The following is a 15,673-nucleotide window of genomic DNA, read 5'->3' on the forward strand; positions in this document are numbered from 1 at the left end:
AAAAAATTTACCTCCTCAACACATTGTCTCATACATAGTTACGGTTCATAGGGAGACACTTGAGCCAGTGCCCCTATGGGATAATTCTATGTACTTCAAAATAGACACCACCACCCCTCCCAACCCATCAGCCAACACACAGACATTGCGTTCTTCAGGGATCCACCATCTGACACTAGCTCCTTAATAACAAAATTATCCCAGGTCTTAATGTTCTCTCCTCTATGACATAAATACCCCTTTCAAAGAGACAAATCAGCTGGTGTTTGGAGATGATGTTAGCCATCTTTATTGCACTCAAAAGACCAACTTAAGACACACACACACACAGTAGATATTTAAATAGGTGATGGCAGCGTCCTTATTTTATTATTATTTTTTTAAACCCAGTTAAATTTATTCAGTGAAAAAAGTTGACACCAAGACAAGAAAATGATCTTAAAATTGTGCAACAATGTAGTAAAATCTTCAGCAGAAATCAGTGACTTGGAAACCTAGCAAGGCGACTGAAGTTATAAATACCTAATTTTACTTTGGAGAGAAACAAGTACACAGTGTTTCACTTTAAATAAGAGCAGAACAGGCCTTTATTTTGCTGCAGATACTTCTGACTTTGCCTAAAGTGTTTAATAAGTCTTGACAAGAGTCTTTGAACGAGGAGCAACGTGGAATATCTGAGGGTAATGTTCCACTTTGGCATTCATGCTCAGCCCATTGCAGTTACGACACATGAAACCAATACCATTCTTGGGTTATCGCTCGGCTCTGGTGATTAAATTTATAACATGGCTGCTCAAAATGAGTGGGCAGAGACACATGCAACCAATCCTCCCTCAGCCATGGTCAGCGGTGGGATTCCGTCCGAGAATGCACTTCTCGTCTACGTGGCTGACGGTGCACATCCCTCTTGCTTACCTATTCCACATCTCAGGCTTGCATAGAAAGTAGTCTATAGAAACATAATGCTCTGGCTTTTATCACACAAAAGTTGTACCTGAAGGGCAGCACACACTCCAACTAAGAAAAACATCGTAGGAATGTCGAGATGCAATCCCAACACGAGGAAGCTTCTGCGGAGCTTACAGTCGATTCTTACAGCTGCACTGGGGGTGGTGGTGTTCAATTTAGTTATGTGTCCGAATCTCTCCAGAGGGGGACCCCTCACCTCTCTGCTGAAGGAATAGGGGTCTCAGCATCTCACCATGGCTCTCTTCATGGGACAGAGGACTAACCTATGAGATGGGGTTTGGAACCAGGACAATAGAGTTTTACAGAGCTCCTCAGGGGAGCATCTGATGGCAAGGTGCATCCAAGAGACATGGGTGATTATATGTAAGGGGCTCAACACACCACTGGCCTTCCTGGCTCCCTTTTATATACCTTGTGCCTTTTGAGGGGCCTGTTCTACACACTGGAGAGTATAATTTAGTCTAGCAGGCCACCTGGGCAGGAGAGAACACGCAAGTGAGTGTCCCCTGCCAGCTTGCAATCAGACCTAGTGATGCAATCAAAGGTGGAGCCTCAAGAGCCACTCCCTCCTCCCAAAGTCAGAGTGCTAGCCAGTTGCCCAGCAGCAAGCTGAGCTCCCCAGCTTGCCAGGCAGCACAAAGTGATGGAGATTCTTACTTGCCTGCTCAGATGGGCCCCCTCTGCCCAGTCCCTGGAGGAACTCTACTGCCACTCCATGCACACAGACCCATGTCCCACAGAGCTCAAAGGGGATTTGACATAGGAAGGAGAAAAACCTGCTTCTACACAGTCCACAGGAACCCAAGTAACTGGTATTCCAGCATATTCCATCGCCTGTGAGCTGGGAACTTTGCAAGACCTCACAGAGCTTAGTTTTCCTTTCCTGCTGCCACTCCAACCTCTGGACGCTTGTAGATGACGTGGATACATCAAAACCTCCACAAAGCTAAGCAGAGGGAAATAGGGAGTGCGTGCTTGAAAATTTCACACACACACACACACACACACACAAAATATACAATTTACACATAGCTGCATCTATCTGGCTTGGTCTTCAGGACCTCAGCTCTTCTATTTATATAAAATACTCTAGCCTTGAACGGCTACATGTTGTCAAACAGCACAGTGCATCTTCCGGGGAGAGGGGTGGTGGTGGGTCTGTACAGTACTACGGTTCAGCATCGGGAAGCCCTGGAGACTGGTCTTGATACTTGGCAACAACTCACGTTGCCTGCCAGAGACATATGCTGTGTGAAAAGGCTTGCCTGAGGAATAATAGAAAATAATGCCTCAATGCCTTTTTACACCAGCTTCTACAAATGCCACCAAAACTTGGCAGGAAAAGAAAAGGAGAAAATAGACTTTCCTAGTGGTTCAATTCAATGGCTTGCCTCCCACCAGACTGTTAATCTTTCAGCTCCTTAAAGACTTTATTTAAGTGCAGGTGGTAAGACTGGAGGAACACTGAGTAAAACTTCAAAGCAAGACAAGATAAAGCCGAAGAAATGGCGGGGTACAGGGGTGTGGGGGGAGGGGAATAGTGAAAAAGAGGTGAGAGGAAAGAGGGAAAAAAAATAAGTGGTAAGGAGACTCCTTATTCCTAGCACTTGATACCAGGACTACAGCCACACAGCACACTATGTACCTACAGGTCAAAATGCTCAATTAATATATGTAAATATCCTTTAAAAAAATTGGCTCTTATTTTCCAGACAATCCTCAGGTAACCTGAGACTCTATTACCAGCCAAGAATGATCCTTTTAGTTAAAAGAAACCAAGCACTTGTGAGGAGGGACACACAGCATGGAAGGGAGGTGGGTTCATACAGCTTGCATACAGAAAACATGTGTTCAGAGGCATAACTTTGGGTTATTCGCAGAGCTTGTTGCTTTTTCCGCTGGGAAGAAATCCTCAGTGAGGTTGCTCATACAGCACAAGTCACGACACACTGGACATCGGTGCCTACACGCCGGGCTGAAGGATAAGTTGAGGCCACAGAGGAGTCCGCAGAACTTTTCAAGTGGCCATGGCATGAAACAAGGGGGGGCCGGGGGCTGTGTTTAGACACACACAGTGTTTCACAGAGAAAGCAAATGAACACATCTACTGCATCCTTGATAATGCCTACAACACTCTCTATGGATAGGTGGGTGGGGGCACAGGCTAGGGGGGTGGAAAGAAAGGGGAGGAATCCAGAGAAGGCACTGACCAAATTCAAAATGACTGCATATATCAGTATGGACTTTTGAAGACAATCCAGTGGTTCAAACCCAATATAAAAATTTTACATTTGAGAGTCTTTGGTGGTGAGTAAAAACAAAAGGAAAACTCAAATTTAAAATGGAGGCATGGCATTCTATGTTTGCAATGCATATCTACCATGGCACAGATCTAGAACTTTCTCCCACAACTATAGTAATATTTTTTTTCAAGTGACAATGATCCCAGTGTATAAGAAAGGAGTGTTATCACTTGGCAGCTTCCAGAGGTACACTTCGCACAGAGACAAGCACAGTAAAGGCCCATGGGTTCCTACAAAACAGGGGGCTGCATGCAGGCCTTCCCAGGCTGCAGTACAGTTGAAGTGGACTCTAGCACTGACTCAGAATTCTCTTCTGCCAAAGATCTGTCCCTGAAACATGAGCAAATAAGAGAACAGATTGCTCCTGCTCCCCATCCTGGCCCTCCCTGATGGGCAAGGGACCCTTAACACACGGAGTTTCAGACAGCCACTAAAATATGGCCTTATACAAAGTCCCAATAAATTAACAAAAACAATAGAACAAGACCTTCCCCACAAGATACCCACACGCTTATGTAAACTAAATCCAAGCAAGATGTAAAATCTGAGCAGTTTTCAAGGAGAATGTAGTCCACCCACCACTCTCTCTTGAGTTTTTATTAAATACATTTCTGTGTCTTAGAAAAATAAAAAGAATGGTCAACTGAATGAACCAACATGATCTCACAGACTTAAAAGCATGCCCAGCAAGCACGGCCCTGTAAGACGACAGCACTGTCAAATCAAAGCAACGTGGTCACTAAAATCAACCTGGTTTCAAGTTCACAGTTGATACTCCAAAGTTTATTCATTCCTTTCTTTCTTCTTTTTTTTTTTTTTGTTTTGTTTTCTTTTTTTTTGTTTTTGTTGTTGTTGTTGTGGTTTTTGGCCCATATAAAAATAACATATTGCAACTCAAAGTGCATCTTTTAAAATAAACCATCAACTATCTTTATCAAATAAAATATTTACACCATTTGGTTTCTAATGAGAAAAGCTCCTTCATGCTATCACCATGGGGACATCGTCTGAGAAGCCAGTTATCATAGGAGCGTCTTCATCGTCCTCTCCTGGAGATAAAAAGTCAGGCCTTGGTGAGTTCCTGCAGAGTGGTAAATGACCTCCCACACCACCATTCTGCCGTGGGCTTACAACAATCCCAGCCAAACCAACACTACTAACTAGTCTTGAACCCTCCCCTCCCTATGGCCCCCCCTTGGCTTTCCTCCACCATGCTCTTGTTACCCTCACCCCATCCCTAAGTGACCACATATATTTTAGTAGTCATTTGAAGTAAACTCTGTGGGAAGGCGACTGACTCTCTTCTCCTACAGCTAAATGGGTGGGTCGGCTTCTCCTACTTGAGTAACCTCCATCCCCCCCCCCCTTTTAAATCTGAGCTGCTCTGAGGAAACAAGAGATGGGGAATAGGGGCTTAAGAATTTTGCCGGCAGCCCTCCAGTTTTCATGGCTGTCCCTTTGAGACTCCCAGTGATTGGCATTTAGTATCCCGATAGGCCAACAGAAAGGAGCCCCACCCCCTTAGTCACTCAAGGTGCTTGCTGAGTAGCAAGAAGGCGCGGGAGTTCAGGTGATCTCAGGGGATCACTGGAGCAGAAAACACTGCCTGACAGACAGAAGAGCAGGAACAACTAGTCAGTCTACAGGAGAAGTGAACCCACAAACTCACGCCTGGTGCCTTGACGTTCACACCCACTTTATTATGTCGCCTGGCTCCTAGCTCTCTCAGCTTAGGGCTGGTAACCTGCAAAGACTTCTCACAGGGACTCCAAGGACTTCCCTTCCCCATCTTGTGCATCACCCCACAGAGCGAGCATCCGGCAGAGGCTGCGATAGCCATGGAAAGAGGTGTTGCTGGCTCAAGAGCTTCATGCAGAAGCGGACTGGAGATGCGCTACTTTTTTTCTTGAAGCTCTCCAGAGGAAAGGTTAGAGCAGGGTCTGATGGTCACACTTGAGGCTTTTGTTTTTAAATTGAGGATATCTCCCCAAGGGCCTAAGACTCCCTGTTCAAAGGGTACTTTTCCACTTCTTCCCAGAACTGCACAACTAAAGGGAATGTGGTTTTCTGATTAAGAAACAAGAAAAAGCAAAGACCCCAGACTCCAGTGGGAGTACTGGAGTGACACGTGTCCCAAAAGGGTGGGCTGAAAGTCTTCCTTGATCACGTCTCTCACTTACATGGTGTTTGTTTGCCCCTGGTACCCTTGGCTACTTACCCAGGTCATCCCCAGAGGAGAAGATGGCGGAGCCCAGCCTGGAGCTGTAGTGGCTGTTGGCGAAAGCAGTGAAGCTGCTCTGTAGGCGGCGGTGCTTCGTGTAGAGGACGGCAAAGCCAACACCCAGGCTCAGCAGGATCAGGAACAAGATAGGAACCACCACAGCCGCAACATCAGTAGACCTGGCAGCCTGGACCGCTGCTGTATCTCCACCTGAGGAGGCAGCATTCCCAGCCAGTGAGCCGCCTACCTGAGCCCCGCAACTTCTCCATGCCCCGCCCACCCACCGGAATAGAAAGAAAGGCAAAGCGGAGAATTTGCAAGGGTTCCGACAAACAACCAGCTTGCTTTTCTTGTGTGGCATGTTCCAGCACATGCATGAAACCTGATGTTTCCCAAGTCCTTGCGGGGCCCCTAGACCGTGGGCCTTGCACATGCAAATACAGTAATTACATTAGACTCCTAATCACTGCCTTGTTGGTTCTTTAGATAATCTCTTGGAAGGGAGACCTTTGTTGGGGCATCAATACTGATTTCATTAGCATTATTACTTAAGGCCGCTTGCTCGCCTTGCATAAGAGGATGTGAAATCAGACCACTAATTAACGAGATTGCAATTATTTCCCCCTACTTGGCACCAAAGTCACTCTGCACTGCAATTACCTGAAGCTCCGTTAAGTGACGGAAATGAGACCCCTTTACTGCAACACCCCCCTCCTCCGACTCAACAGCTCACAGAGTTTTATGGGGTTTTTTTTCCTCCCTCTTTCACTTCAAAAAAGGGAACCAATGTTTCCATATGCAGTTGGCATTTTTAAAAATTTGCTCCTATAACCCGATAAGGAGGCTGCTTTTCCCAAGGTCTTAAACAACTGTGGGTGTCAGATGGCTACTGATAGATCAGTACCCCTGGGGCTCTTCAGAGGGGCCATGAGGGCCACTCCCCATTCTTCAACGCCATATCCGATAGAGTATGGACCACGGTCATGCCAGCGAGTAGACTTTTCACATTACAAATCTTGGGGCTAGTCTGAATTTGGGGCAGGAAAAGGGAGCTTTGGAATCAGTTTTAGCAAAGGAGGCAGGGTGGTCTTTTCCTTGGACATAGTCTCTATAGATCTTGGGTTGCTCCCTGGTATGGGGGGAAAATGATACAAGCCATCTCCCCTTTCACGCAGAAAGCAGGGATTCAGCCAGACAGAGTGCCCATCAAAATGGAACAGAAAAGAGACATATCTTGCCAGCCCAATCTAGCAAGTCACTATCTTTGCTTAAATTTCTTTCATTTTCTGGCCAAGAAGTTAATATTGTCCACCCTATCTCAGTGGTGAGGTGGTAAATTAAAGGAATACTCCCTGGGTGGAGTTCGGAGGAAGGGTTGGACCTCTGCAATCCCAAGCAGCTTGATTCCCTAAAAGCAGCTGTCAGGGGCCCTCACGACAGTTTTCCCCAACGTATATTTCACAGACTAATAACTGGCTTTGCCTAAAACCAGAACTTTTTAAGGAAAAAGTCTATTATCAGGAGTTTTGCTGTTTCTTTTCTGTAGAACCTTACCAGAGCCTTGACTATGTCATGACTCTCCAAAGAGAGGTAGAAGAAGAAGAAGAAGAAGAAGAAGAAGAAGAAGAAGAAGAAGAAGAAGAAGAAGAAGAAGAAGAAGAAGACCATCCTCTAAGAGAATGTTTAACCTGCAGAAGCCCCACCCCTGCCCCAGCCCAGGAAGCTTAGCGAGTGAACACTTAACAGCAGCCCTGCCTCATTCTTGGCTAGAAATAAAGGCAACTGTAAAGTCTAGCAGTAAGACAGCGAAGCCCTGGCCAAGCAACCACAATGGAAGCAGACTTGCCTTGTAAAGCCGTGATATGACCTGATGCTGCTATCTGTGTGTCCCAAAGCTAGAGATGCCAGGTCCTGACGGGGAGTGCTAGCACTGTGTACTGGGATGGGCTGATGGCATAGAGAATTAGGGCTCTGTCAGCATATCGAAGGCTCGGGTGAGAAAAGTACCAACAAAACTCTCGTTCATCTAGTCCTATGGTTCACTTTCCACTGTCAGCTTGACCGGATTCCTCAACCATGTGAAAGGTAGAGAGACATTCCCGGGTGTTTCTGTGAGGCTCCTTCATGGGGAGTAAGTGACGGGGTATACCCACCTTCGCCGTAGGTGGCACCTTCCTTGTCTCTGTGGACTTGGGGCTTGTATGTAATGAAGGAAGAAAAGCAGGGAGCTAAGCACCTGCCATTCTTCTACTGAGTCCTAGTTGCTGGGTGCTAAGCAGCTGCCTCAGACTCCTGCGGCCATGTCTTCCCCATGGTGGACATACCTCTTGAAACCACCAGCCAAAGCCTTCTACCCTCAACTGGCTTCTCAACAAAGTAACCAATATACCAACTCCCAGTACTTTCTGTGCCAGTACCATGGCCCGACAAGAAGTATTCATTAACTACATCTGTACCCAACTAAATTGGCACCTACATGACTTCCTTCCTTCCTTTGTTCCTACCTTTCTTTTTTTGTTCGTTTTTCGAGATAAGGTTTCTCTATGTAGCCTTGGCTGTCCTGGACTCACTCTGTAGACCAGGCTGGCCTCTAACTTACAGAGATCCGCCTGCCTCTGCCTCCCTGAGTGCTGGGATTATAGGCGTGCACCACTGTGCCGAGCCCCAAATGACCTTCTTTGACACAGAAGCAGCACTTGAAATGTGTTTGAGAAGGATCATCAGAAAACCCGTCACACCTCTCTCCTTCCTCAGAACAGGACACAGACAGGGCGGCCACACAGCAGCTCACCTGAGCTCAGTTCGTCGAACAGCAGCACGGCAGGCTCCCCACAGATCTGGCTGCCAAACAGACATCGAGCTTGGACCGTGAAAGTGTAATTATGACCCATCTTCAGGTTTGACACTTTAAAGAAATTGTCAGTAGTATTCCCAAGGTAAGCGGTGAGATTCATAGCGCTGTCAAACATGTGTATCTCATAGCCCTGTAAACAAGCACACATTGGACCATTCAGAGGTTTGGCTAAGGGATCTGTAAGGGTTTCTATAACTAGCTCCAGCTATAGGTAAGTCCTTACTGCGGGCTTTTATGGATGCTATTATACTTTACGCTTCTTGCTAGTTATTTTGATGATGTGGTTGCCGTAGTAAACTGAGAAAGCAGGACTTTGCCTACTTAGGAGGAAGTGCAACGCATGGCTGCAGGAGAACCATTTCAACCATCGTACACAAATTTCCAGGCGCAGCTGCTTGTGTCCAGCAAAACCAATGCCTTGAAGAACCTCGGCATTTTTGGTAACACTTTGAAGTAAGGGGTTTGACTAGTGACACTTTCTGGTAGCTTTGGGTACAGGCGAGACTGGTGAACACGCAATCAGAAAAGGAAGCCTGTGCCTCCCTACAACAGACTGTTGGAAGACCACCACCATTCACTTCCTGTCTCCTTGCTTTTTAGCTCTTTCTAGGCTGATTCCAGACCCAGGCAGCCTGATGGTGACACTGCAGTACTTAAGCAGATTGAGGCCTCTATTCACAGGAGGATGGTGTGAAACAATCTCTTCTCTCGGTGCCTCCGGAAGTCCCTGACTGTTGTGCTAGGAAAGTGACAGGCCAGGCCCGCACTGCCAGCTGGGATCAGAACGGTGGCCAGTGTCTCCGCTGCCCTCCAGACTTCCAGTGTCAAACTCTGTCCGCACCACAAAACCACCACAAAATCAGTCTCTTGGTTCACTGCTCCACTGATCTGTCCCTAATGCTGAGCGTGTGTGTGTGTGTGTGTGTGTGTGTGTGTGTGTGTGTGTGTGTGTGTGTGTGCGTGTGGCACTACACTTGTGCCAGCATCTCCTACTACAAATGGAACACTGACCTGTACTCTCAACCTAAAGCTGGGTTTCTGCTGCCCAGATAGGCTCCCTTAATAGCAACTGCCTGCCAATCTGTGCTTCCTGACACCAGCCTGACATCTCGCCCTCACTCCCCTTCCCACAAGCAGGTAATGACTATTTACTATCTGGTGTAAACCCAGTGTAGAACATTTGTAAATTACCTAACAATGCAACAATGCACACAGGCATCGGCCACCTATACTTGCCTTTCCTCTTTCTATCACGATGTGGAGTACATAACATTTAGACCAAGGAATGTGAACACTTCGATTTGTTTTGATGAGTATTATCAAAGAGCCTTCCAGAACTTTGAACCAATTTACAGTGCCACTCCCCAGCTGTTTCCCAGGCTGCCACTATTCCCCCAGAGTTCTTTGCGGGCTTGATATTTTTGTCGTTCCCTGGCTAAGGGCCTGTCCTCTCCTGCTCACACTGCTGGAATGCATTCCTGCTCAGTACCTGTTTCAAAACCGGACTATTGCTGGGTGCACCTGATGTGCTTAAGGACCTTTATCATGTAGCTACCACAGCTACGGAAGCTGGAAGGAGTCTCACAGGCGGTGAGGACTGTCAAGGTGTACCTCAGCCTGGCTCTCACATGACACTGTATTAGGCCCCTGGCCTCTTTGCCTACATCATTCCTCCAGGTGACCACAGCTGGATCATTGCAGCCCTACTGTGCTCATACTTTGCTTCCAAGGGGACCAAGCCAGCTAGCTCTATTCAATAATGAGTCCCTTCCTTCCCTTGGTGGACAGAGTACTGGCCCAACAATAGCAAAACAAAGGCATTTCTTTTTTTCACAAGCCAAAAAGTACCTTCTTACTCCTTCTAATTATTCTGAGGAGACAATGACCAGGGCTCGGGTGCAAGTGTGGCTCAGCTCCCTGGTGTGGGAATGACAGTCTAGCTGTCAAAAGGGCAGGGGAAGGGTGGTGTTCCTGGTTCTAGCGCTGAGCACAGTCAGCTTAAGGAAGCGCCATGAGATCCCCACCCTTTTCTTTCTTCCAAGGTCAAGCCCATGGCTGGAGAGTGCTGAGCACAGTGGACCTTGTGCTTAGTGGGCAGCACAAGCATTTCACTAATCTCCAAATGTCTTTCATTTCATTTTCACAGTCACGCTTGCCTGATGCTTACACCTTCCTTCTTCACCCTGTCCGCCGGCCTGTTGTTGAGGAACTCATCTCTAAAACGCTGTTGCAACTAGAGGTCCAAAGCCATTGGGGATGGCTCGAGGGACTTACCCTGCTTTCATTGAACTGTTTTTCCTTCAGAGCTAGGCTCTTCCAGAAGAGAAGAACGTGGTCATTTTCTGTTATGATTTTTAAGGCATCGGGTGCTGACAATGAAACTGAAAATGAAAAATTCAGCAACTTGAAATTAGCAGACATGTATCAGAACATTTGTTTTCTCATCTAGAAAAAGAGGTTGGAAAATGCTCCCAGCATCCGTGGGTTGGGATAACGGAGAAACAAAACATGGGTGCTGCTCAGCATGGTACCAGTTGTTACTGTTATTGGTCCTTCAGCCATGAGATGTGGACGGTATCTAAAACTATAGGCCCTAGGGACTCAAGGGCAGACAAAACCAGATAGCAGGCAGAGGCAGCAAGGAACAAGGAGGGAGAACAAGTTACATCTGAACACAGGGCCATGAGGAGGACACGGAGAATGGGCCAGCTAGGCCTAGTCCTACATGACTGCAACTACTGATACTGTTTGCTGCTGTTTAGGCAGCTGAGTTCATGGCTCACTCACCAGACAGGGACCTAACCGATCTTCTGGCTCACAACCTCCCTACTGGTCTCCCTCCGTTCTACCTGCCTGATCAATGAAAGGGCCACTGTGACACAGCCCAGGCCCTCAGCTGCAATGTTTGGCCCCATTAGGAAATACTGTTGGCTTTCTCTCTCTCTCTCTCTCTCTCTCTCTCTCTCTCTCTCTCTCGTTTTTCTTTTTTCTTTTTTTTCTTTCGTTTTTCAACACAAGGTTTCTCCGTGTTGACCAGAATGGCCTCAAACTCACAGAGTGCTGATTACAGTCATGCACCATAGCGCCTGGCACTGTCGGGTTTCTTATAAGATACACTAAGGGAGGTTAGGTAGTGTGAAAAAGATTCAGAGAGACTGGATGTTGCTCAGTGATCAAGTCCTTGCCTGGCATTCATTCAAGATACTCTGAGTTCAAGTCCTTGAATTGTATTTGTGTGTATATATATATATATATATATATATATATATATATATATATATATATATATATTTATAAAAAGACTTTGAGACTACAGAAAATAAGAGTCTTTCTTAGCCCACTGAACCATGGCCCCCTCACCAAAGCCCAGGAAAACCTGTATCCCTGCCTGTGTCTTCTGTAGCATGGACAGAGAAGGCCAGTGTTTGCATGTCCTAAGATGCTACGGCTGTCTTCTGTGCTGAGGCTGTGGTGATGAGGTTGCCTACCCGCGGCAAGGCTTACCTGTGGTGAGTTTCATGCTGGAATCCTTGCTCATGTTCCCCAGCTGGACAAGGATATGGTATTTGCCTCCAGGTTCCAGCTTGTTAAGGCTGTACTCCACAGTACTATTGCGGGACCTGACTTTGTAGCTCCTGTCCGTCTTTCTTATCAAATCTTTCACTGCAATTGCGTAGAACTAAGGCAGACAGAGGGAGGGTCTGAGTAGCAGTCAGACGCAAGGTGTTTTACTTTAAATCAGCTGCTGATTATTAAGAAGACCCTGCACAATGTAAGTGCCATTGCTTTAGTCACAGTTCTGTCACTGTGAAGACACACACCATGGTCAAGGCCACTCTTATAAAAAGAAAGCATTTAATGGGAGGCTTGCTTACAGTTTGGGAGGTTAGTCCACTGTCACCATGGTGGGATGCATGGCTTTGCATATCGTTCTGGAGCACTAGCTAAGAGTTTAACTTCCGGATCCACAGGGAGGGAGAGAGAGAGAGAGAGAGAGAGAGAGAGAGAGAGGGAGGGAGGGAGGGAGGGAGGGAGGGAGGGAGGGAGGGAGGGAGAGGAGAGGAGAGGGAGAGGGAAAGGGAGAGGGAGAGGGCGAGAGAGAGCACACTTGTCCCTGGTGTGGGCTATAGTGACACAGCTCCTCCAACAAGGCCACACCTCCTAATCCTTCTAATCCTTTCAAATAGTTCTACACCCCGGTGACTGGGCACTCAAATATATGAGCCTACAGGGGTGAGGGGAGCATTCTCATTCAACCTGCCACAGCCATGCAGCAGTTAACATTATCGCCTTGTTTGGGGAACAGTAACAGGAGACAACGTCTATGTGTACTCCATATAGACACAATCTCTTTTCAGATACTTCCAATGTGCAGTTGGTTGAATAAAGGGAACCCAGGCATAGGGTTGACTATTCTGAGCCTCAGAGTTTGACTTAATGTACTTTGGGAAGTCTTTGGAGTAGCCAGGATCCATCTTATAGCAAGTACGCACTTCCAGGACTACATGTATCAGCTAGGTACAGAGTGGGAAGGGAAAGGGAAAAAAAGGGGGGGGGGGCAAGAAGAAGAAAAGAGAGAGGAAAATAAGAAAAAGGGAGAAAAGGAATGCAGGAATGTCAAAAAGGAGGAAGAGTTAATGAAAAAATGGGTGAGGAAACCAAAATACCAGCCCAAATGTGCACAAAAAACCCCATTTATTATGCCATTAGCAGGGAAAGCCATGTTTATCACGACATTAGCAGAGGAAGCCACGTTTATCATGGCATTAGGAGAGGAAGCCATGTTTATCGTGACATTAGCAGAGGAAGCCACATTTATGGTGGCATTAGCAGGGAAAAGCCACGTTTATGGTTGCATTAGCAGCTAGGCTTCTGTCTCTTCACCATGACAACAGTTCCTGAATACTGTCAGGAGGAAGTCCATGGATGAAGATGCTTAATCTCAGCTCTAAAGTGCTCTGCTCAGGCTGCTCCTTATATGAGGAGTGTAAGAGGGAAGGGCACGCGTAGGACCCACAGGAAACTCGGTACTAGGAAGAACATGAGAATCAGCATTGAGAGGGAATCACCCTGCTGTGCTGTGGGGTGAGGGACAGAAGCCATGGCAGTCCAGAGTAAGTTAGAGTGAGTATGTTTCTAGGATCAGTGTCCTGTCCTGTCCTTTATTTTTGCAAGGGATAGCAAATTTTCTGAGGAAGTTGAGCCGGTAGGTATTTTAGGCTTTGTGGGTCTTAGGATCTCACCCACAAGTAATTCTATTGCTAGTGGCACAAAAACAGGTCATATGTAAGCAGGTGGGTGTGGCCTGGTTCCAGTTAAACATTTAGTTTATAAAAAATAATTCATAGGCTAGATTTGGCCCACAGGCCTTCTTATATTGAGCTCTGGTTAATAAAGGGGATGTGGATAGCTGAGAAAAGGCAAAGAATATGGTGGAAAGGAATAACAGAGGCGGGCCAAACAGCAAGGGTCCCTGTAAAGATCTGCCTTTGTCCATACAGAAATGGGGACAACACCTGCTGAGCTCAGCTACTATGTCATGTGACCTGCCATATTACCAGACCCCTTGGACCCCACTCCACACATCCAAAGCAGGCTAAGAATAAGCACGGAGGCCTGTACCGACTCACCAAGTCCTGGTCAGGGGAGTCATAGGGCGATTCCCATTTGATGACTGCTGAGGTTTTGCCTATCTGGACTGCATGCAGGTGACGAGGTGGGAGCCTGCTGTCTGGGATCATCTTCACTACAACGTAGTCAGAAGACGGCCCTTGGTAAGGGATCAACACCCGGACCTAGGGCCCAATCACACACAGGAAAAACAATACCACACGGGCTCACACAACCTCTGTTAAACTGCTTTTCCACAAGCTGACAACACATAATCGTGATTAAAATTCAATTAGCATGAAATAATATAAAATAGTTCTTTGCCCAAAAATGCCCTAGACATATGTAAGCATAGGCATTACACACACACACACACACACACACACACACACACACACACAGACATGTGCATCTGATATTTTAAAAATCTTTTACACAACTATGCTTTCCCTCCTAAAAATGAATGAAATGGATTTGGATTTTTTTCCATATAGGTATATTCAGCGCTGCCTTCTTTTGGACAGGTGTTATATATTCTACTGCATGGATTAGCCATAATTTATTTCACCAATCTTTCCTTGAAAGATTTAGGTTGTATCAAATCTTTTGTTCTCACAAGTAACACTGACCAATGTGTTAGCCACATTTTTGTTGTTGTTGGTAGTGGTGGTGTTATTGTTGTTAACTGTACACAAGCTAGAGTCATCTGGAAAGAGGGACCCTCAGTTGAGAAACTGCATCCTCCATCATTTAGCCCGTGGGAAAGGCTATGGGACATTTTCTCAATTGATAATTGGTATGGTAAGGTCTGCAGGTGGTGGGTTATATAAGAACACAGCCTAAGCAAGCCTCAAGAGGCAAGCCAGTGCAGCAGGACTTCTCCATGGCCTCTGCACCAGCTCCTGCCTCTGGTTCCTGGCCTGACTTCCCTCAGCAACGGACTCTAACTTGTAGGATGAAATTAACTTTTTCTTCTGCAAGTTGTTGCTGGTCATAGTCTTCATCTCAGCAGTAGAAAGCAAAGCAGGACAGCCCTTTCTCCACATCTTGGCATACATACATGTAACACTACAGATGCTGGCTTGCTAGGAGCAGACTCTGGCAAAGGCATTGTAATGCATATGCCAAGTGACCACTGCTCCACCAATATGCTGCACTTAGGAAACTGGCTGTGGGACCTTACAAAGAAGATGAATTTAGGTACCCCAACTCTAGGGTTGAGTTCAGAAACCCCATGTTTCTCTGGTGTAGAAAACTTACCAGAAACAAATACTGCTCATCCTTGCTGACAATGACTGTCTTGTTGTGGAGAGAAGTGGTTAAACTCCTAGGGTTTCGGTAGAGGTCAAGGAAGGATGTGGCGTAGAAAATGCCATAAACCTAGTAAAGGCAGAGGCGGGAAAAGACCATCAGCCAATGGGTCTGTACCTTTATGCTTTGAAATTGCTAACTTAAGACCTTGGAAGTGCTTTTAAAGCACCCAGAAAAAATCTTCCTTTAACCTTTATTATGTTGACCATGCTTAGGAATGGGCATGCTGTGTGTGTACCCTCAAAAGTGAGCACGAAGCATTTCCTATTTACACAGAGCTTCTTCTTGAGAAGGGATGGGCAGGGAAGGAAAAGGAGACCGAGTCAGCCACAAGGGCAAATGAGAAGGGCTGGATGCCATGCCAAGGACTGTATGAGGTGTCAGAGTGAAGAGGGGATTGCCAAG

The 15,673-nt window shown here is 46.5% G+C and overlaps 1 protein-coding gene across 1 annotated transcript in view; it reads right to left on the reverse strand.

Moving 5' to 3' along the window:
- Nucleotides 1-343: 343 nt before the first annotated feature.
- Nucleotides 344-15,673, reverse strand: part of SORL1 (sortilin related receptor 1) — a 166,683-nt gene continuing 151,353 nt past the window's right edge. Inside the window, exons 42-48 of the mRNA XM_084782514.1 lie at nt 15,218-15,337; nt 13,978-14,142; nt 11,852-12,026; nt 10,622-10,728; nt 8,285-8,477; nt 5,491-5,703; nt 344-4,321 (exon numbers count right to left, since the gene is read on the reverse strand). Coding sequence (XP_084638640.1) covers nt 4,254-4,321; nt 5,491-5,703; nt 8,285-8,477; nt 10,622-10,728; nt 11,852-12,026; nt 13,978-14,142; nt 15,218-15,337 — 1,041 coding nt within the window. The 3' untranslated portion in view covers nt 344-4,253. The remainder of the gene's footprint in view (nt 4,322-5,490; nt 5,704-8,284; nt 8,478-10,621; nt 10,729-11,851; nt 12,027-13,977; nt 14,143-15,217; nt 15,338-15,673) is intronic.

The sequence above is a fragment of the Acomys minous genome (assembly GCF_964271855.1).
Source record: "Acomys minous genome assembly, chromosome: 5".
Classification (NCBI taxonomy): domain Eukaryota; kingdom Metazoa; phylum Chordata; class Mammalia; order Rodentia; family Muridae; genus Acomys; species Acomys minous.